This window comes from Cotesia glomerata, linkage group LG3, assembly GCF_020080835.1.
Source record: "Cotesia glomerata isolate CgM1 linkage group LG3, MPM_Cglom_v2.3, whole genome shotgun sequence".
NCBI classification, from domain to species: Eukaryota; Metazoa; Arthropoda; class Insecta; order Hymenoptera; family Braconidae; genus Cotesia; species Cotesia glomerata.
The window spans coordinates 28222745-28244736 of NC_058160.1; the positions used below are offsets into that span (position 1 = coordinate 28222745).

At 30.9% G+C, this 21992-nt stretch overlaps 1 protein-coding gene across 1 annotated transcript in view; it reads left to right on the forward strand.

Moving 5' to 3' along the window:
- LOC123260637 (dynein axonemal heavy chain 6) overlaps positions 1–21992 on the forward strand; it is a 40420-nt gene that overhangs the window by 973 nt on the left and 17455 nt on the right. The window contains exons 3-27 of the mRNA XM_044721855.1: positions 1421–1660; positions 2489–2745; positions 2904–3087; positions 4782–4945; positions 5032–5436; positions 6962–7193; positions 7284–7433; positions 8188–9000; positions 9146–9292; positions 10655–10831; positions 10957–11394; positions 11475–11611; positions 12437–12627; positions 12704–12819; positions 12894–13039; positions 13105–13250; positions 13554–13686; positions 13745–13961; positions 14044–14178; positions 15049–15633; positions 16912–17135; positions 17215–17426; positions 17501–17948; positions 20631–21123; positions 21223–21413. Coding sequence (XP_044577790.1) covers positions 1421–1660; positions 2489–2745; positions 2904–3087; positions 4782–4945; positions 5032–5436; positions 6962–7193; positions 7284–7433; positions 8188–9000; positions 9146–9292; positions 10655–10831; positions 10957–11394; positions 11475–11611; positions 12437–12627; positions 12704–12819; positions 12894–13039; positions 13105–13250; positions 13554–13686; positions 13745–13961; positions 14044–14178; positions 15049–15633; positions 16912–17135; positions 17215–17426; positions 17501–17948; positions 20631–21123; positions 21223–21413 — 6581 coding nt within the window. The remainder of the gene's footprint in view (positions 1–1420; positions 1661–2488; positions 2746–2903; positions 3088–4781; positions 4946–5031; positions 5437–6961; positions 7194–7283; positions 7434–8187; positions 9001–9145; positions 9293–10654; positions 10832–10956; positions 11395–11474; positions 11612–12436; positions 12628–12703; positions 12820–12893; positions 13040–13104; positions 13251–13553; positions 13687–13744; positions 13962–14043; positions 14179–15048; positions 15634–16911; positions 17136–17214; positions 17427–17500; positions 17949–20630; positions 21124–21222; positions 21414–21992) is intronic.

The following is a 21992-nucleotide window of genomic DNA, read 5'->3' on the forward strand; positions in this document are numbered from 1 at the left end:
GAACTAAAAATCAAGCACAATATAGAAAAAATAATTTTTTTTAATTTAATAATTTTATTTAATAAACTTCCAAGCGTGAATTCGAATCCCAAGCTGGTCTTAGAAACCAGCTTGGTTGAGATTTGACCCTTGCCGCGTAGGTTGAGATTTTTACAAACCAAAAAAACCCCACCGTACCACTCCCAACAGTTAAAGTCGGCGATATGACTAATTAAAGAAAAATAAAAAAATTATGAGCGACCTTTCGAAATTTAAATTTTGAACTGAAATTTTCAGAATCTCATTTATTTTTAGTCTATAAAATTATACCGTAACGAGAAAAAAAAATTAAAAAAAAAAAAGTTCGATTTTTGACGATTTTTGAAATTTTAAAAAATTTGGAGTGACCTCTGAAAAATTTTTTTTTAAGCTGTCTCTTGAGAGGGCTCTTAAAACATCAAAACTAACATTTTTTCACTCGAGACTAAAAAATAGTCGGTTTTTTTGAGCCACCCTAATATATATATATATATATAAATGAATCCCTATTTCACTTGGTCATGCCATCACGCGTTAACAGCTGGACCGATTTCACTAATTCTTTTTTTGATGAGTTTGTTATTGTCAGGAGAAGGTTCTTATGAAAGAAAATTGCGAGGGAAATTAGAAAATTTAAGAATACTCAACCACCGTATAAAATCTATATTTATATTTATAAAAACGAATTGCTGGACCGATTTTGATAATTTTCCTTTGTACGTAAAAGATGGTTTATAAAAAAAAAAAAACATTTGAAAAATAAATCGTAAATATTAAAAAATAGAAAAATTAAAAATTAAAGTGTAGCCAACATGTAATAGGGAGGTTCTGGGTTTAAATCCCAGTTTGAGCTATCTGAATTTTCTTACATCTTTATATATATATTTCTTCTGTGCGTGTGTTTGTTACTGAACTCCTCCTAAACGGCTGGACCGATTTTAATGAAATTTTTTGTGTGTCTTCCGGTGGATTCCAGAATGATTTAGATTCACAATTCAGTCCACGGGAAAATGTTTATTTAATAGATTTTTTATTTATAAATTATTGTTAACCTTAAGTACCCACATGCACTTTTCATATATTTTATAAATATCATATATATAAGATATATGAAAAAATTCATGTGGGTACTCAAATGAAAGCTCTTGATGAGTATAAAATCAGAATGGGCTTATATTTACGAAAATTTTAATTATTTAGGAATGCCCATTGCATATTGTTAACTAATGATGTTTTTAACTATACAAGCTCATTCCTAAAATTTCTAAATTTAAGACGTGTGTACAGGACAACGTCTGTCGGGTCCACTAGTATATAATATTATATTATTAATAATAATAATAATAATAATAATGAAAGAAAAGCCCTTGACTTATTTTTCTATTTTTTCCCTCATTACCAGCTAAAGACCTTCCGGTTATTTTCAACATGGAAAGCGTTTTACGTTTGGCGGAAAATGGTCCGGATAAAAAAATTTAACAGTGCAAAAAATTTTATTGCCAATCACTTATTTATCTGCAATAATACCCTCGGAAAAGCTCTGCTGGACATCAAAAAGGAGACTTACAACTTTCATGACACCTCATTTGTGGACACTACGGTTGTAGAAAAAATTACGCTCTTTTATTTCGTCGAACTGCAGGTACTTTTTCTACACGGAAAAAAGTAAACTGTAATATTCACTCGGATTCCGGTTAATTTTTATAGTTTCAAACAGTAAAGCGGACATCGGGGTGGCAAAAATATAAATATTACAGAACTTAATGTAGAAAGTATAAAAGCCACAATTTATAATTTAATATCCAAAATAAGTGATTAGTAGCTGTCACTATAGTAAATAACGACTCTTTTATCTTAAATAATTACAGTTTCAATCAGTAAAAATTGCCATTTCAATATATAGTCCATATTATGAGGAGAAGGGGAACTCAGATAAAAGAGAAGGGGGTCTCACTCTGGGAGAATTTAACATTTGAAACAGTAAAAATTATACTTTTAAAATATACATTTTACCAGTCCAAGCAAGTCAATAATTACCGTTTGATTTTTAGCGTTGCGTTTAAAATTTACCATTTTACTTTGTAAATATTGACGTTGCTTGTATTAGAAATTTATTAACTTTATTTTATACTTTTTACATATCATAAGATCATTTTTTAGGTACGAAATGATAAATATCAAAGTCTGAATCCTTAATTATTATACTTTAACATTTTAGACATTTACATAGCGAATATTACTGTTTGAAATAGTATTTTCTTCCATGTAAAGGGTAAATTGTAACGTTTAAATGGTAAATATTATAAAGAGAATAGTAAAATCACGATTTTACTGTTTGAAATGGTAATTTTTAGCAGTTGATCATTTCCTATAAATCGACTGTTATTTATTACAGTTTACTTTTTTCCGTGTAGTCTTGATTATTCAAGCCTGTAAGTGAGTAATTTACTATGAATTGGTTTACTTTAAGTTAAAACAATTAGAAACTAGCGTAGTTAAATTGAACGGACTGAGAAATCTTATAATAGATATAAGTTATGACGCTTGCAATCGATCGCTCAATGAAGTTGGGTATACAATAGACGATTCTAATATTACAATCGCTCAAACGGCGTACGGTAAATTTGGAACAAACGCCTCGAAAATTTATATTAAAAATTCAAGTGAGTTGAAGATGAGCTTTATTGAACAAACTAGAAAAAGAGAACACTGTAAATGGCTTTCAAGGTTCATATATAATTTTTTTACTTGATATTGTAATTATTGGTAAATAATTTATTAATCCAAAAGTTACTTAATTGGTGATAGGGAACAAACTGATATTTTATTAAAGAAATAAACATTGTTAATTATGAATTATTAAAATTGTAAACACTCTATTTTAGCTTCATTCACTTAATCGACTATACCGTTACAAGCTTGCTGCGTAACGTGTTGGAAAATACTTATATTGATCTGCTGAAACTGCTGAGAATATACACAAATATACTTCCTAATGAAATACAGTTTTCAAATGTACAAATTAATGTCAATAGAGAAAATGTTAATCATTTTCAGTCGCCCTTCAAAGTAATTATTTCTTTACATAATAATATTATTATTTTTTTTTTATTAAATATTTGAAATTAATTAAAACTAACAACTTTGCAGTCACTATGTGATTACCGTGACTTTTGAATTATAAATAAGTAAAATTTTGCTTTATTAAATAATGACTTTTGTTAAATTGCACTGTACTTTTTTAACTATTGACGTTTTTAAAGAAATGAGCTCATCCCGATGTTACACTCATCAAGAGCTTTCATTTGAGTACCCACATGTATTTTTGATATATTTGTTATTTATACATATATATAATATGTATAAATATATGAAGTATATAAAAAATTGATGTGGGTACTCAAATAAAAGGTCTCAATGAGTGTAATGTCATGATGAGCTTATATCTTGAAGAATGTCAATAGTTCACAAGACAACTGTTAAATTGCACTGTACTTTCTTAATTATTCACTTTTTTAAAGATATATGCTCATCTCGATGTTACACTCATCAAGAGCTTTCATTTGAGTACCCACATGTATTTTTGATATATTTGTCATTTATACATATATATATATAATATAGGGTGTCCCAGAAGTAACGGACGCCATTGTAGCATCTGATGAAAAAAATAATTCTGAGACGAAAAGTCCTTAGCCATTTTTTAATTAGACGCATAGATAATTAATTATTAATTAAAGTAACGTCGCTTTATGTGTTAGAGAGAGAGCGTCAGTGTCCAGTAAAGTATGTGGCAAACAAAGACACAACTAACTGTATGACTAACTAGCTACTATAGCTAACGTAGTCACACACATTTACTTACACATTCACACGTGCAAGCGTCTTCGTTTGGAACGCACTTGACTGGACACTGGTGCTCTCTCTCTAACGCATAAAAGGACATTATTTTAATTAATAATTAATTATCTATGCGTCTGATTAAAAAATGGCTAAGGACTTTTCGTCTCAGAATTATTTTTTTTATCAGATGCTACAATGGCGTCCGCTACTTCTGGGACACTCTGTATAAATATATGAAGTATATAAAAAATTGATGTGGGTACTCAAATAAAAGGTCTCGATGAGTGTAATGTCATGATGAGCTTATATTTTGAAGAATGTCAATAGTTCACAAGACAACTGTTAAATTGCACTGTACTTTCTTAATTATTCACTTTTTTAAAGATATATGCTCATCTCGATGTTACACTCATCAAGAGCTTTCATTTGAGTACCCACATGCATTTTTGACATATTTTTCATAAATACATATATATATAATATATATAAATATATAAAATATATGAAAAATTGATGTGGGTACTTAAATGAAAGGTCTTGATGAGTGTAACATCAAGATGAGCTTATATCTTTAAAAATCTCAATAGCTCACGAGATACAAGGTCATTTCTTAATTATGTATCTAGAAATAAAGCATTTTTGAATGCAGCCTAAATACTTATTATCATAAATTGACTATTGGTGAGAATGATATGAAACCATGAAAAGGCACAAGACTTTTTCAACGATACCAAATTCAACCATAAAAACCCATTTTATCATATAAATACACTGGCCACAAAATTTTACATATTCTCTTAATAATATAGATTATTTATTTTTTTTTTAATATTTTTAATTAATTAAAATTTTTATATTTTTTTTATTTAATATTTTAAATTAATCAAAATAATTTATTTATTTTTTTTTTTTAATAAAAGAATCCATACTGGGTAGTTGATATCGTATTGAATGACGAAGAAATTAAAATGGACCCGTCGGAAGATGTCTTTCGGTTTGTAATCGAACGGATGCAATCAATATGGAGAGAGAATCTTGATATTAAGCCTCTTTTAACAGATCCGCGTTTTGAATCTTTCACAAAGTTATTTTTTTTTCCGTTATTTCAATTTTAAAAAACTCCAATGATTTTTAAAAATAAAATTTATTGATCCCATAAATTAATTCCAGACCAATAATTAATCGTAAAAAAGAAAACTATTATTTTGGCGGCAAGCCACCATCAATATCCGGAATTCTCCCGACGGATACGACGATAAAAACCCTTACTCGAGAGTTGGAAGACCTATTGGAGTTAAACATTATAGCAGTGCGTCGTTACTGCGAGAGATTTGCTGACGTCGAAGAGTTTTACAGAGAGGATAAAAATTTAAACGAAAACATTATCCTGAACAACACCAGCTGCGAACTTTTCCGCGAGTGGTGTGAGCGTTACAAAAACGAGGAGGAAGTTATTTTAAACATCACTGATTTTCAGCCCGTCAGGATATTTTATTTGCAGCTTAACCGCTTTAAAGAGAAAGCGCTGTTGGCTCCTACAGAAAAAATGAAGCTATTGGAAAAAATAATGCCCGAGTGAGTACAAAGTAATTTTATTAAGAACATGTAGGACCTAGGACAGAGAATATTCAAATTTTGGACAAAATACTGAGACGCTTTTTGACCAAGTAATTTTTGAACAAAAAATCATTAAACTTGGCAGGAGTATGTTAATAATAGTCCTTCATAAATTGATTTTTCTATTTTAAAATTTAATCTTTGAAAAAAAATAACAAAATGATAAATAAATAAGCAGAGTTCGCGCGTAAAACTGCCTTATCTCCGGGCCCATCATATATTCAAGTAAATAAACTTTACTATAAAGAAATTACTCATAAACTTACAACCAATATAATCTTTGAGATTGATTTAATTTTTTGGTTAATCTTTACTTTAGTTTAGATTACTCATAAGACAGAATTATTAAAATGCAACCAGGTTTGAATAGAAAACTAATTATCAACAAAAAATTTCATTTACTATAGTAAATAAACTATAGTTTAATTTTTTTGAACAGTGTTGGGAGTATTGACAGTCAGCCTGATAATCTTTAGTGCATTTTATGTGTTTCAAATAAACAATCCGATACATTCAATTGGCATTTGTTATCACTAGTCCAAACTGAATTACCGACAACAGACTGTATTACATGTTCTTAATCCCATAATAAAATTGAGATGAAATGTATGTGAAACCAATTTATTCGTAATGTGATTGGTTGAAAATATTTCTTCTCATTCTGATTGGTTGAAAGTGAATATAATATACATAAACTACACATAAATATATCATGACAATAAATATAAGGCGCGCGCAAATTAAATTCTAGTTATCCTAATATAAAATTGAGATGAAATGTATGTGGCATCAAACTATTCGTAACGTGATTGGTCGAATATATCATAAGCATGAAAATATATGCAAATGCTACAGTCAGGCGCGCGCTTGCGCGCGCAAATTCAAATTCTAGTCCCATAATAAAATTGAGATGAAATGTATGTGAAACCAATTTATTCGTAATGTGATTGGTTGAAAATATTTATTCTCATTCTGATTGGTTGAAAGTGAATATAATATACATAAACGACACATAAATATATCATGACAATAAATATGAGGCGCGCGCTTGCGCGCGCAAATTAAATTCTAGTCCCATAGTAAAATTGAGATGAAATGTATGTGAAACCAATTTATTCGTAATGTGATTGGTTGAAAATATTTATTCTCATTCTGATTGGTTGAAAGTGAATATAATATACATAAACTACACATAAATATATCATGACAATAAATATGAGGCGCGCGCTTGCACGCGCAAATTAAATTCTAGTCCCATAGTAAAATTGAGATGAAATGTATGTGAAACCAATTTATTCGTAATGTGATTGGTTGAAAATATTTATTCTCATTCTGATTGGTTGAAAGTGAATATAATATACATAAACGACACATAAATATATCATGACCATAAATATGAGGCGCGCGCTTGCGCGCGTAAATTAAATTCTTGTGTAATACATAAAAAATTGATACTCGTCAATAATTAAATTACTTTTATCAGAATTGGAAAAAGCAAAGTTAAACTTTTGGAGTCTAAAGCTTTTGAAGCGTTGAATTATCTGGAGAACGAACCGACGAGCGCCGAAGAATTTGTCGACTACATTAATTTTGTAGATCACGCGCAGCAGAAAGTTGACGACATGGAAACAGAGATGAATTATATCAAAGACTTGTACGACATTATTGAAGACTTTGATGTTCCCGTTTCTATTGAAGACACGACACAATACATGGTTTGAATTTAAAGCGTCGGAATTTATTGAATTTTAAGATAAAGTGAAAGAGGAAAAAAATAATAAATACTATTGCTGCTTTGAATACAGGGTTTGAGCATGCAATTGACGAGCTTGCGATTATCGATTGATACGCGTCTCGAGGAACGCGAGAAATTGATCAGAGGATTTAATGAAAAAATAGAGGAAGATATTCAGAGTTTGGTTGATGGAATTTCGGGTATTAGTGAACAAGCGACGGTAAACATTAACATTTATCAAATGTTTTCAATAATAAGTTCTTTTTTAATAATAAATAAATTTTAAAAATCAAAAAAAAATTTCGTTAATATAAAATATCTAATTAGAGGAGATATGAGAATTTTATTTTTGTTCAATAGTAGCTAAAAAATTTTTAATTAAAATTTGAGCCTTTAATTTTTTACGAAAATATAAAAATTATAAATCCGATTAATTACTGAAAAATATAGTGAAAAAAATCTATGTAAAAATTAGAGACTGAGCAGTTCAGCCTTTTTTTTTAAATTTTGAAAACAGAATTTAATTGAAAAAAAAATAAAATTCATTTTTTAAAAGCTCTAAAAATATAACCTCGTTAAAATTGTACTTATAAAAAAATTAAATTCAAGAGAAAAAATTTGAATTGCAAAAAATAATTTTGAAGAGTTTGATAATTTTAAATCGAGCAGAAAAATTTTTTAATGATCTTAATCACCGAATTTAAAAACAAGGTTATAATAAAATTTAATTGAAAAAAAAAAAAAAAATCATTTTTTAAAAACTCTAAAAATAGAACCTCGTTAAAATTGTAATAAAAAAATTAAATTCAAGAGAAAAAATTTTAATTGCAAAAAATAATTTTAAAGAGTTTGATAATCTTAAATTAAGCAGAAAAAATTTTGAATTTTTGAATGATATTTTTGTTCATGATTTTTTTTAGAATCAAATTAATTTTTTTTACAATAAACTTATTTGGTCTGTTGATGTTTGATAGGAGCCTTGGTTGCTGAGTGGATCCAGCGAAGCAAATATTTGTATCGAGACGTTGAAAAGACTAACAAAAAGCCTGGAAGATTCGATAGAAACCGCAAAAAAATATCAGATGTACCAACGTAACTTAAAGCTCGAGATAACGCGACTCGATATTTTAGATCAAGTGACGAATCAATTGCGGCTGAGATCGCTTCTTTGGGAGAGCAAAGTTTCGTGGTCAGAAGCTCTGGAAAATTGGTACCACTCAGATTTCTCCAGCTTGGACGTGGAAGAGATGAATAACTTGGTAATGCGCTACACGAAGAACGTAACTCAGCTGGAGAAGGGTCTAGAGGAAAACGACATTCTGCCGACGATCAAAAGCCAGGTCCAAGAGATGCGCGAGAAACTGCCGACAATCGGTTACCTGAAGAACCAAAACTTGAAGAAGCGCCACTGGATGAAAATAGAATCGCTGATGGCTGGAAAGAAGCTGGAAGCCGACGAAAAGTTGACGCTTAAGGTGATCCAAGAGCTCGGGGTTTTTGATCACGAGCGGGAATTGATGGAAATCGCGGCTGCTGCGAGCGCAGAGGCAGCCCTTGAAAATATGTTGAACAAAATTCAGGACACATGGAAGCACCTGGAGTTCATTGTTCTCGGGCATAAAGACTCGAGCGATGTATTTGTGCTGGGAAGTCTTGAGGAGATTCAAGCTGCACTCGACGAAAGTAATATTGCTGTTCAAACTATTGCAGCTTCCCGGCACGTCGCTCCTATTAAAGCGAGGCTTGATGAGTGGATTAAACAGCTAAACCTTTTTTCAACCACTCTGGTAGCAAATTTTATTTTTTTATAAATTTTAAAGGTCACTATTGATAAAATTACTCGATTAAAAGAGCCTTCGGTATTGATTATTAAATCGCGACAAACTTTTTAATTTTATAAACGGAAATTTAACGGATTGAATTTTTTGTAAGGAATCTTGGCAATATTGTCAACAACAGTGGCTGTATCTTCAGGCAATTTTCTCGGCTCCGGATATTCAACGACAACTTCCGGTAGAAGCTAAACTATTTATCCAAGTTGACAAATCTTGGAAAGATATAATGAGAAGAGTTGCTAAAGTATTTATTATATAATATATTTTTTATGAGGCTTATTATTTTATTATTATTATTTTTAATATTTATTTTTTTTTCCTAATGACTGTTTTATAATATTTTCATATATATTTTCCATTGAAAATATTTCAATTTATTGGCTATCCAGTCTAATACAACAATTATTTTATCTAATTATTTATAATATCGTTAGCCTCTATTCCCTCTAGGCATAGGGGAAGGACGGGCAAAACGGATATGTTAATTTGAAAATGAAATAACAAATATATATTACAATCATATCCATTCTTAACTTTGGCTAATAATTTTTTGGGTAATTGAAGTTTATAATTAAAGTAAAATAAAAATAATAACAAAGAAATTCTTCTTCGAAATTAAAAAAAAGTCAACATTATCCGTTTTGCCCTACCAGGGCGGGCAAAATGAATACTCAGGTCGCGTAAAACGAATACTGATTGGAAAATACATTTCAATCAAAACAATCGTCGCAAAAATATCAACCGCGTCCTGAATATGAAGAAAAAAAATCAAATCTGCATCGTCCTTAGCAACATTAAACTAAGTACTGTATACTTACGATTTAAAATTTTTTTTTTTTCCTAAATTTCAATATTTATAAAAAAAATTCCCACAAGTATGCAAAACCAATGCTTTATCGATAACGGTAAGTGTAGTTACATAATAGATTGATAGATTGCTGTCTAAAATGTTTCTATCGACCGACCAGCGATTTAAAACGATTATTCATTTTACCCGCCCTCTCCGTCTTGCCCGTCCGTCCCCTAAACAATTTTAAATTCGTATCTGAATTTGTCATTAAAGGTAAATTTGACTGAAAAAATAATTCGGACGGCCCAGACCAGGACTCGAACCTGGATTTTTTGGTCCAGTCATTAGGAAAAATAAATAAATATTAAAAGTATACCATCGGCTTTAAAAATGTACTGACAGGAGGTAAAGGAAAAATTAAAATTAACATCATACTATATTAGAACTACAATTCATGGTTGAGTTTGTCATTAATAGGTGACTGAATGGTAATTCTGAACAGTGTCTCGGATAGCTTAACAGGTAGAGCCTTTAGCGCGTAACCAAAAGATCCAGGTTCGAGTCCTGGTCTGGGCTATCCGAATTATTTTTTCAGTCAAATTTACCTTTAATGACAAATTCAGATACAAATTTAAAATTGTCTATGCCTGGAGGGAATACAGGCTAACGATATTATAAATAATTAGATAAAATAATTGTTGTATTAGACTGGATAGCCAATAAATTGAAATATTTTCAATGGAAAATATATGTAAAAAAATTATTATTATTGTTAGAATAAACTAAATAATGTGTGATATAAAAAATGAATTTTAGATGCCTTTAGCGATGGTATTTGCCACTCAGCCGGGACTTTTAGAACAATTTGAAGATAATAATAAAAGTTTAGATGAAATTACGAAATGTCTTGAGGCGTATCTTGATACAAAGCGTCTAGCTTTTCCTCGTTTTTTCTTTTTATCGAATGATGAACTGCTTGAAATTCTTGCTCAAGTAAGTAAATTTTGTTATGAAATAATAAATCTGTTTCTGCCAAATTTTCACCCTCTGAACCAAACTCTCGACCCGGTGATTTTATTTATCATGATCCTTGAAAGTTATTGTTTGAATAACTTTAGACACGGAACCCTCATGCGGTTCAAAGGCATCTTCAAAAATGCTTCGACGCTATTTACCGCTTGGAATTCGCCTCCGCGGACCCGGAAGGAACGTCAAGGGCTAGAAAAAGTTCCGCGATATTAACTACGGAGATACTGGCTATGATTTCACCTGAAGGGGAGAAAGTGAGCCTTGGAAAAGGGCTGAAAGCTCGGGGAAATGTCGAAGATTGGCTTGGAAAGGTTGAAGAGTCAATGTTCACTTCACTGCGTAGGAGAATGAAATTCGCTATTGCTGATTTTGAGAAACGTACTCGACGTGATTTTATTCACTCCCATCCCTCTCAAATAGTACTAACTGTTTCGCAGATCAGTTGGACTAAAAATGTTCATTATATTCTTGAAATCGTCGATGACGTCGGAAAAGCCATCAAAGCCTTCGAGCAGAAATCTTTCTTAGTACTTTCACTGTTGATTTAATTTTTTTTTCAAATAAATTAACAACTATCATTGATTAATTAATTGTTTATATCTCTCAGGATTTAAATGAGCTTGCAAGTATGGTTAGAAATGAATTACCCAAACTAATAAGAGATATTGTCATCAATCTTATCACAATTGACGTCCATGCAAGAGATATTATAACTTCGTTAGTAGAAAACAATGTAACTTCCAGGTAAAAATCCCAAAATAAAATTGTGATGAAACACAGAAAACAGAAAAATGGGAAAATTACATTATATAATGTAAAAGCCCATTGTAAAGAAAACTGAAAAAATTACAGTTTCAGATTGTAAGATAAAAGACCTAATTATTGACACTAAACTAGTTATTGATACTTGCAATTTTATTTTAATTAAATAAAACAAATCGACTCTAATAAATTAATAAATATAATTTTTGAATTATAAATTTTTAGATAATTAATTTTTCGAGAACATTTTATTTCTTTAATTAGAATAAAATTTCAAGTGTCAATCAACTAGGCCAGTGTCAATAACTGGGTCTTTTACCTTAATTCTTATAAAATCTGTAATAATTACAATTTTATACTGTAATTTTTCCATTTTTCTTTACGACGGGCCACTTTTACATTATATAATGTAATTTTTCCATTTTTATTTTTTCCGTGAATATATGTAAGCCAATTTATTCGTAATGTGATTGGTCAAATATATCACAAGCATGAAAATATGTGCAAACTCTTTACTCAGGCGTGCGCTTGCGCGCGTATATTGAATTCTAGTATAATTAAACGCCTTAAAACTACTCTGTAAGTGATATTACCTCTACCGCAGTCGCTTGAAGAGTGAGCGGTCGAGCTCTCCCACTCCCGCTACGCTTCTCCCACTACAAAAGCGCTCTTGGTAGGGGTAACTATTACTGAAAGTAGAAGCGGGAGAAGTTTAAACTGCGCTTTAGTACTATTTATGTAAAAAAAAACTAGCTTAAATTTTTAATACTTAAACTGAATTAATTTCTATTCTAATAAAAAAAATAGTTCAAATTTCGAATGGACGAAGAATTTGCGGTATTACTGGGATCAAGAGTTGGATAATTGCATCACTCGTATGAGCACCACGGAATATTCATACGGTTATGAGTATCTAGGCGCACAGAAGAGACTCGTCATCACTCCTCTGACAGATAAATGTTATTTATGTCTCATGGGCGCGCTGCAACTCAATCTAGGCAAACAACAAATCTCAATTATGCTTATTTTTGTTTAATAATGAATAATTAAAAATATTTATTGGTTTTTTACTAGGCGGAGCCCCAGCTGGCCCTGCAGGAACCGGTAAAACTGAAACTACTAAAGATTTAGCCAAGGCTTTGGCGATTCAGTGCGTTGTTTTTAATTGCTCAGAAGGTTTGGACTTCAGGGTAATTTATTTTTGTTCATTGGTGCTAGTATTAGTAATTCTTTATAATTATTTTTATTTTTATTCGACATTTAGATGATGGGAAGATTTTTTTCCGGTCTCGCAACCTCTGGGGCTTGGTGCTGCTTCGATGAATTCAATCGAATCGATATCGAAGTACTTTCCGTGATTGCTCAGCAATTAATTACTATCAGAAATGCCAAAGTTGCTCGGGCTAATGAGTAAATTTTTTTGTATTATATAATTAATAATTAATGATTGATTTTGACAAAATCAATGGCTTCAGATTCTTGTTCGAAGGCCGCAATCTCAAATTAGTCATGTCTTGCGCTACTTTTATTACTATGAATCCGGGTTATGCGGGACGTACAGAATTGCCAGACAACCTCAAGTCTCTGTTTCGACCCATCGCTATGATGGTTCCCGATTACAGTAATATGATAAGAGGAATAAATCTACACTGATAAAAAAATTAATTTGACTCAAGAGCCAAAATCTTGAATCAAGAATACCATTTTGAAGAAAATAATTTTCTTGAGTCAAGAGAATAAATTCTTGAGACAAGAAAAATTTACTTAAATCAAGAATAATTTCTTGACTCAAAAATTTATTCTTTTAACTCAAGAAAATCATTTTCTTCAAAATGGTATTGTTGGTTCAAGATTTTGACTCTTGAGTCAATTTAATTTTTTTATCAATATATACTGATAAAATAATTTAATGAATTATTTATAGAACTTATCGCTGAAGTAATTTTATACTCGGAGGGCTTCGAGTCTTCGAAGCAATTGTCAAAGAAAATGACCCTAATGTACACATTGTGCAGCGAACAATTGTCTCAGCAAGATCACTACGACTTTGGAATGAGGTGAAATTCTTCGGTAATTACTTTCCGATATTGATTTATATTTAATTGCTACTTCCAGGGCAGTAAAATCGGTTTTAGTAATGGCCGGAAGTCTTAAACGTGAAAACCCGGATAAAAGCGAAGAACTTGTACTGATAAAAGCTCTGCGTGACAGTAATTTGCCGAAATTTTTGGCTGATGACAAGCTATTATTTCTTGCTATTCTAGCAGATCTTTTTCCGGGCGTTGAGATACCCGAGGATCATTACGGAGTTTTTCAAGATACTATTATTGATGTAAGCATTTCAGGATAAAATTAATTGAGTTGTTCTTTTAATGTAGAAGTATTTCGTAGGTTCATGGATTTTTTTATTGTAGATTTTAGAGACAGCTAATTTACAGCCTGAAGAATCTTCGATTAACAAGACAATTCAATTACACGAAACAATTCGTGTGAGACATGGTGTAATGCTTGTTGGACCAACTGGTGGAGGAAAAACAACTATTTTAAGAGTAAAATTTGTTGAAAAGACCATTTTAATGATATATTGATACTTTTGATTCAATCGTACAATTTTCCATCAGTAATATTCTGACTTCATCATGAAATTTATTTATCCAAAATTGAATCTCAAAAAAAAAAATCTAAACTAGAACATTTGAATTCTTTACACTGAAAAAAAAATTAATTTGAATCAAGAGAAAAATTCTTGAACCAAGAAAATAATTTTGAAGAGTTTTATTGTCTTGAATTAAATAAAATTTACTTAAACCAAGAAAAATTTCTTAGTTTAAGAATTTTTTTACTCAAATCTAGAAAATGAAATTCTTAAAAATTACACGGAAAAAAGAAAAATTATATTATATAATGTAGCGTGGCGCTTCATATTAAAAAAATGGAAAAATTACAGTTTCAGATTGTAATTATTACAGATTTTGTAAGAATTACAATGTAAAATGTAAATATTATATTGAAAGCTCTGAAAATTAACATTCAAAGTTTGATTTTAGAAAAATATTATTTCGAACTGCAATTTTTCTAGTTTTTTGTATATAAAAAAACTAGAAAAATCGTATGCAGAGCGACACTTATTATTATTTATAATGTAATTTTTCGATTTTTCTTGAGATTTTTCAAGAGCATAAATTCTTGAGTTAAGAAATTATTATTGATTTAAGAAAATTTTCTTGTTTCAATAATTTATTCTCTTGACTCAAGAAAATCATTTTCTTCAAAAAGGTATTCTTGGTTCACGATTTTGGCTCGAGTCAAGTTAGTTTTTTTATCAGTGTATATTTAATTATGGTTATATGTATCCTTAATTCAAGTAAATTTTTTTTCTGTGTAGAAGAAATTTCTAAATAATTTATTATAATTTTTAGACGCTGAGTGAAACCTACACAAGCCTGGCAGAAAAACAAGTTCCGGGCCAATTAAATAGACGAGTTAATATGTACACTCTGAACCCTAAAGCAATAACGATGAGCGAATTGTACGGTGAAGTGGATATTTACTCCAACGAGTGGCACGACGGTCTTCTCGGTGCAATAATCCGCAAAGCGTGTTCATCCGAGGCAGATGACCACCAGTGGGTAGTCTGTGACGGCCCCGTAGATGCTTTGTGGATCGAAAACATGAACACCGTCCTCGACGACAACAAAATGCTCTGTCTCGCAAACTCCGAGCGCATCAAATTCACCCCATATGTCCGCATGATATTCGAAGTGATGGATCTGTGTCAAGCTTCGCCGGCTACAGTCAGCCGTTGCGGAATGGTCTATGTCGACCCTCTTGAGCTCGGCTGGATGCCTTATGTCAAGACTTGGTTAATTGGATTCAAGAGTAAATTCAAGGAGTCACCCTCGCTGGGTAATGCGATAGCTGGGATTGTTTTAGACCTATTCGATCGATATGTCGATAATGGGTTAGCTTTCTTTAAGAAAAATTGTGACTCGGCCATTGCTCAGGTCAGCATTTCTTCATTTCTTCTTAATTAATGACTCAGTTTAATTATAAATTAAATAAATTTCCTATTAATTTTATTTTTAAATAAATTTCAGTTTAAAATTTTAACCAAGAATAAAGCGATTCAAAAAATATTTATTTTATCTTAAAAAACCGTAGAATATTTAATATCAACTGTTGTAAATATTTTATTGTGATAAAAATTTTTTAAAGTACCCCAAGATTTTTTTACAATAAAACTAAACTACACAGTAAAAAATTTTTCGTCATTTTGTAGAGTGTTAAAATTTGTGTGTTGAATATTACACTCTAGTGTGTAGAATTTAACATTCTAGTGTGTTAAATCATTAAATCAACACATGAGAATGTTAAATTCTACACACTAGAGTGTAATATTCAACACACAAATTTTAACACTCTACAAAATGACGAAAAATTTTTTACTGTGTATTTTATTATCGCCAGAAAAAAAGAAGAAAAAAATTACATTATAAATAGTTATAAATGTCGCATGATACTGAATTTAACAGACATCTAACAATTTTTTAGATTTTTATAGCAATTAAATTATAATAACAAAAATTAAAAAAAAAAATAAATGTGCGAATTTTTTAAATATTTTTTTTTTATAATCATTGATATGTTGTAAAAATTTCAAGAATTTTTAGATGTCCGTTAAAGTTAGCCGATTTTTTTAATTTTTTGATTTTTAATAATTAAATTAGAACAAAAAAATATTTTTACAAAATTGCATTTACAGTTTTTAAAGTTTTTTATAAATGAAATTTTTTTTTGTTGTCATTTTTTCAATAAAAAAAAATTTTTAAATGTCGGCTAACTTAATTTTTATGCTAATTTCAAATTTTCAAATTTAAAATTAGAAAAATTGTAGTTCAAAATAGCATTTTTTAAATTTAAATTTTGAATGGTAATTTTCATCGCTTTAAATGTAATATTTGCAATGTAATTCTTAAAAAATCTATAAAAGTTACAGAAACTGTAATTTTTTCAGTTTTTTATATAAAACGCCACATTACATTATATAATGTAATTTTGTTCTTTTTCTTTTTCCGTACATCAGTCCTTAATTTAATATGTGTGAATTTTCAAATTAATCAGGTCTTAAAAGCGGTAAAAATTGCGCTAAAAGATTTTCTTACGCTTATAAAAGCACGTTATCAAAAAAAAATGAATAAAAAATTAAAGAGATATCTAAATCTCGCTATATTTTTTTCCTTGATCAATAATCATTATATCAAAGCCTTTATTCATGATTGCAGGTTGACATAAGTAAAGTGAATACAGTCTGCACTCTTCTGGAAAGTATTCTCCTGGAGTCAGACACCGTGAACAAAATAGTTGATAAATCACGACTAACGACGTTTGTCACCCAGTCTTTCGTATTCTCATATATCTGGGGTATCGGAGGCAATGTTATTGATTCGTCGCGCGAGGCTTTCGAGCTTTTTGTCACCCACCAACTGGAAGGAAATTCAAGCACAAGGTATAACATAAAACTAACTGTCCAATTTCGTCCAAATAAATCACCCGAAAAACCTAATATTAAATAATTTTCCCACCAGACTGCCTGTAGCAGGAGAACTTTGGAATCTCTGGATGAACACAGACAAACAACGTATGGACATATGGCTGAAGATGATACCCGCGTTTACTTACGACCCTCAAGTGCCTTTTTTTGACATTCTTGTACCTACAATCGACACAGTGCGCTTTGAATTCATCGTTAAGAAAATAATAAACGCGAACAAGCCCGTGTTTATCACAGGCGCAACTGGTACAAATAAAATGAAACCTGATTTAGTATTTAGAGCAGTAAAAATAGATTTATCCCATGAAATTGGCTTTCAGGTGTCGGAAAATCGGTAATAATGAAAGGCGTGCTAAAGAGTCTACGTGAATCGGAGCAATGGCTGCCAATAACGCTAAATTTTTCCGGTCAGACGACGAGTAAACAGACGCAAGACATTTTGGAGCTAAAAATGGAGAAAAAGACGCGATTTTGCCTCGGCGGCCCCGTGGGTAAGCGTGTGTGTGTCTTTGTAGACGATGTTAACATGCCACGGCTAGATACTTACGGCTCTCAGCCGCCTGTCGAACTTCTGAGACAAGTCTTAGACTTCAGTGGCTTCTACGACCGTAAAAAACTTATTTGGAAGTCTATTGAAGACGTGGTATTAACGGCAGCTTGCGCGCCCCCCGGAGGCGGACGAAATCCTCTTAGCCAACGATTTATCCGGCACTTTGCTATGCTTATGATCCCCATACCTACTGAGGCTTCTTTGCAAACGATTTTCAGGTATTACAATCTAAATTATCGACTATAGGGTAGAGGTACCGTTTTTGGCCACCTTAGCATCGTTTTGGGCCAGTTACCATTTGAATTAAGTTATAAAAAATTATAATATTATAATCATATTTTTGTCGAGTTTTAAAAAATTTATATTAAAACAAATTGAGTTTGTAATGGTTTATTAATATAAATTCATTTTTATCGTTTATTTAAACAATAAATGGCCATAAACGGTACTTCTACCCTATACTAGTCACAATAATTATGGAATATAATAAAAATTCCAAATTTTGGGGTGATTTTCAACGAGTTGTAACTCCGAGAAAAATAATCGTACAGCAAAAAAAAAAGAAAATTGGAGCTCCAAATGTCTAGTTTTCAGATATGACCATTAAAATTATTTATCATGTTTGAGTCTGGAGTAATCCTAAGAAAATTACCAAAAAAAAATTTTTCCAAATTTTTTCTCATCTAAAAGAAGGTCTACGGGCTTCATAAAAAATTTTTTTTTATTGTTTCCTTCAAAAGTTCTTTTAGAAAATTTAATTTGACGTAATCAAAACGCCTGTACAATGATTTTCTGCGGAGTTATCGTCAATCAAACCAAAAAAGTTCTTTTTAACTTTGATAATCAATAACTATGGAAATAATAGTCGTTTATGAAATTGAAGGAAGGGTTTGGAAACTACACAATATTCTCTATGAGATACCGTAAATTTGATTTATTTATTTATTCAGATTATGACCCAGATTTTACTTTTTGTATTTGAGTATTTTAGTTTATTTTTTGTTAATTACTTAAAAATTAATAGAAACAATTATTGTTATTAGTGCGGCGATTATTATTTAATTATTGTATTTATTTAGTTAATTTTATATTATTGTTACCGAAGGTATGATTAAATTAAGAAATTAAGCGTGTGAGAAATTATTGCGAAGCCGAGCGAATTAATTGTAAAAGAAATTAAAAGACTGGGCAATTTATTCTAAGTTCCGAACAAGATTTAGTATGGGAAAGTGATGAATGGATATAAAATGAAAGAAATGACGATTATTATTTTGTAAGAAATAATTTAGGTAAGCGAAGATTTTATAAGTCCCGAGGACAATTTAGTATGGAAAATCAACGAATGGATATATAATGAAAGAAATTGCGATTAAAATAATAAAGAATTGTGAATTTGACGAAACGAATGGATAGAGAATGAAGGAAATTACGATTAAAATAATAAAGAATTGAGTTTCGAAAATAAAAACTTAGAATTTGGCGAGACGAATGGATAGAAAATGAAGGAAATTACGACTAAAATAATAAATAATTATTTTTGAATGCTAGTTCGAGGGCACCGGACAGGTGTCTAAAACGACCCTTCCGGTTCGTTACAAGAGAGTTGGGGGAAAAATGATAAACGCCAAAATTTGGCTCGATAAAGCAAGCAATTCTTTCTCGGGAGAATTACTCGGGCGAATACTCTTCACCAGGTAATTCCAGAGGATGATACTCTACCTGGAGTCTGACCAAGGCCCAGGTAAGTGTCATGAACCGACCGGATGAAAGTGCTTCTCCCCGTGCCGAAGCCTTCAGCAGAGGTACGGTAGGTGATCATAAGCCGTGTAGGTGGGGGCGAAGAGGACACTCTCCATTCGCTCTCGGGGTAGAGGTTTAGGCCCAGGGGTGACGGCTAGTCTCCTGGGGAAGCGGGGAACCAGCTCTTGACAGTTAGTTCGCGATTTTGAACCGCGAATAATGTGTGAAAAGAGTGTTCTAATATATTGTTTATATTGTTTAATTTGTTTATATTGTTTATATCGTTTATTAACATGATCAGGCCAATAAAGAGGTTTCCCTTTTTCTTTGATTTATTTAAAATGAAGTGTTTTGTTTATATTTTGTTATTGATAATGTAATCCCCGTTTATGACCCTGGACTCCGGCGAGCAAATTTCGAGTCGGGGACAAATAAATTAGTTATAGATATTTTTATAATTTTTGAAAACGTGGACGTTACAAGATTTAAATGCCAAAGCAAAAAGCCAGATGGCAAAAGTATGAAAGAAGATAATTAAAGTACATGTAAAACCATAAACATAGTCATTATCAATATGATAGATTGTGACTTATAAATTGCAGCATAAATAGAAAAAATAGAAACACTTATGGATCTGAACAATGAAGTTTTGTACATATCAGTTTATACTATAAATTATGTAGAATATTTGCAGACTTTGGTTCCTAGGCCTCCCTGAGTTCAAGGTCGTAGAAGAATTTAATTATTTAATTTAATTTAAATGGCTTTTAACGAAAAAAGGTTTTTGAATTGAAAACTTTGACTGAAAAAAGAACAAAAATTTTTTTGCTGTATACTGAAATAAAAATGAACTTGATTCGAGAGGAAAATTCTTGAACCAAGAAAATAATTTTGAGGAGGCTAATTGTCTTGAATCAAGACGAAAAATTCTTGAATCAAGTAAAATTTACTCAAACCAAGTAAAAATTTCTTAGCTTAAGAGGATAAAGTTCTTCAAAATTATATACTTGATTCAAGAACATTTTTTTTCTGTGTACGATCATTTTCCTCAAAGTTACAGCTCGTTGAAAATCACCTAAAAATTAGGAATTGTTTTTATATCCCTTAATTTTTTTGACTAGTGTATTCGTTGAATACTTAAATGTAATTGATTTTTTCAGAGCGATCGTGAGGGGCTTTTTGAGTCACAAATTGTTCCCTCAATCGGTTGTCAATATCGCGGACGCAATAGTAACCGCAGCGGTGGAAATCTACGACCGCATCGCGACTGATTTACTGCCTACTCCGGCGAAAAGCCATTATATTTTTAATCTCAGGGATTTGTCGAAGTGTGTGCAAGGGATGATGCAGTCCGACCCGGTGTCCATTCGCGATGCCAGACAAATGACGAGACTCTTTTATCACGAATGCTTAAGGGTCTTTCACGACCGTCTGGTTGATAATATCGACAAAAGTTACTTTTACAGATTGCTCAGTGAAACATGCTCGGGTTTTTTTCCCGATCAAGTTGTTGCTTTGCCTGAAAATACTTCTGATGCTATCGATACGCCGTCGGAGCTTTTCTTTGGAGACTTTATGAAATTCGGGACCCCCAGGGAGCTTAGGATCTACGAAGAAGTTACTGATGTTGAAAAAATCAAGTCTGTTCTTCAGGTTTTTTTTTTTTTTTTATTTAATTAGAAATTTTTTTTATTTGTTTTTTTTTTTGTGTCAAAGTTTAAACTGGAGGGTATTGATTTTAAAATATCTCAGGATTATCTAGACGATTATTGTCTCGCAACAAAGAAAGACTTGAAGCTTATATTTTTTTTCCACGCCATCGAACACTTGTGCAGAATAGCGAGAATCTTGAGATCAGAACGGGGCCATGGATTACTTGTAGGTGTAGGTGGCATGGGTAAACAGAGCTTGAGTAAATTAGCATCTCATCTCAATGGATATCCGTAAGTTTGTTGGTATATTTTTACAATAATTAAAATTTATAATTAATATTACAGAAATTCCGATGCCTTTGATACTCTATTTAATAATTATTTTTATTTAATTATTTAGTATAATTATTTTTATTTAATAATTAATTGCTATTAATTATCGATTAAGTCGTAGAAGTAAGAAAATTTATTCAGAAGTTGGAATAAATATTTAAAATAAAAACAATTTATCGCAATGCAAGCCCTTAATTTTTAATTCGTAGTCATTTTAAATTCTTAAGATGTCCCTTGGTCCTAGTGAACTTTTCTTGGACTTAATAATCGATTGCAAGATAAGAAAGTCTTTACTCTTTAAAATTTATCAGAGTGAATGATCTCAATGTCATTCACTTGAATTTTTATTTTATCTGATTTTCTAAAGTAGTTTATGTAAATTTTTGTGCTCAATGTTTTCAGAACAATAAAATAAAATTTCTGTAAAATTAAATCTTCATTAAAGGTACAATTTTTATTGGTTAATATTTACAAATGAGGACAACTATTTTAATTTTCATTTTTTTGAACGAGATTTCTATTTAATTTTAGTGATAT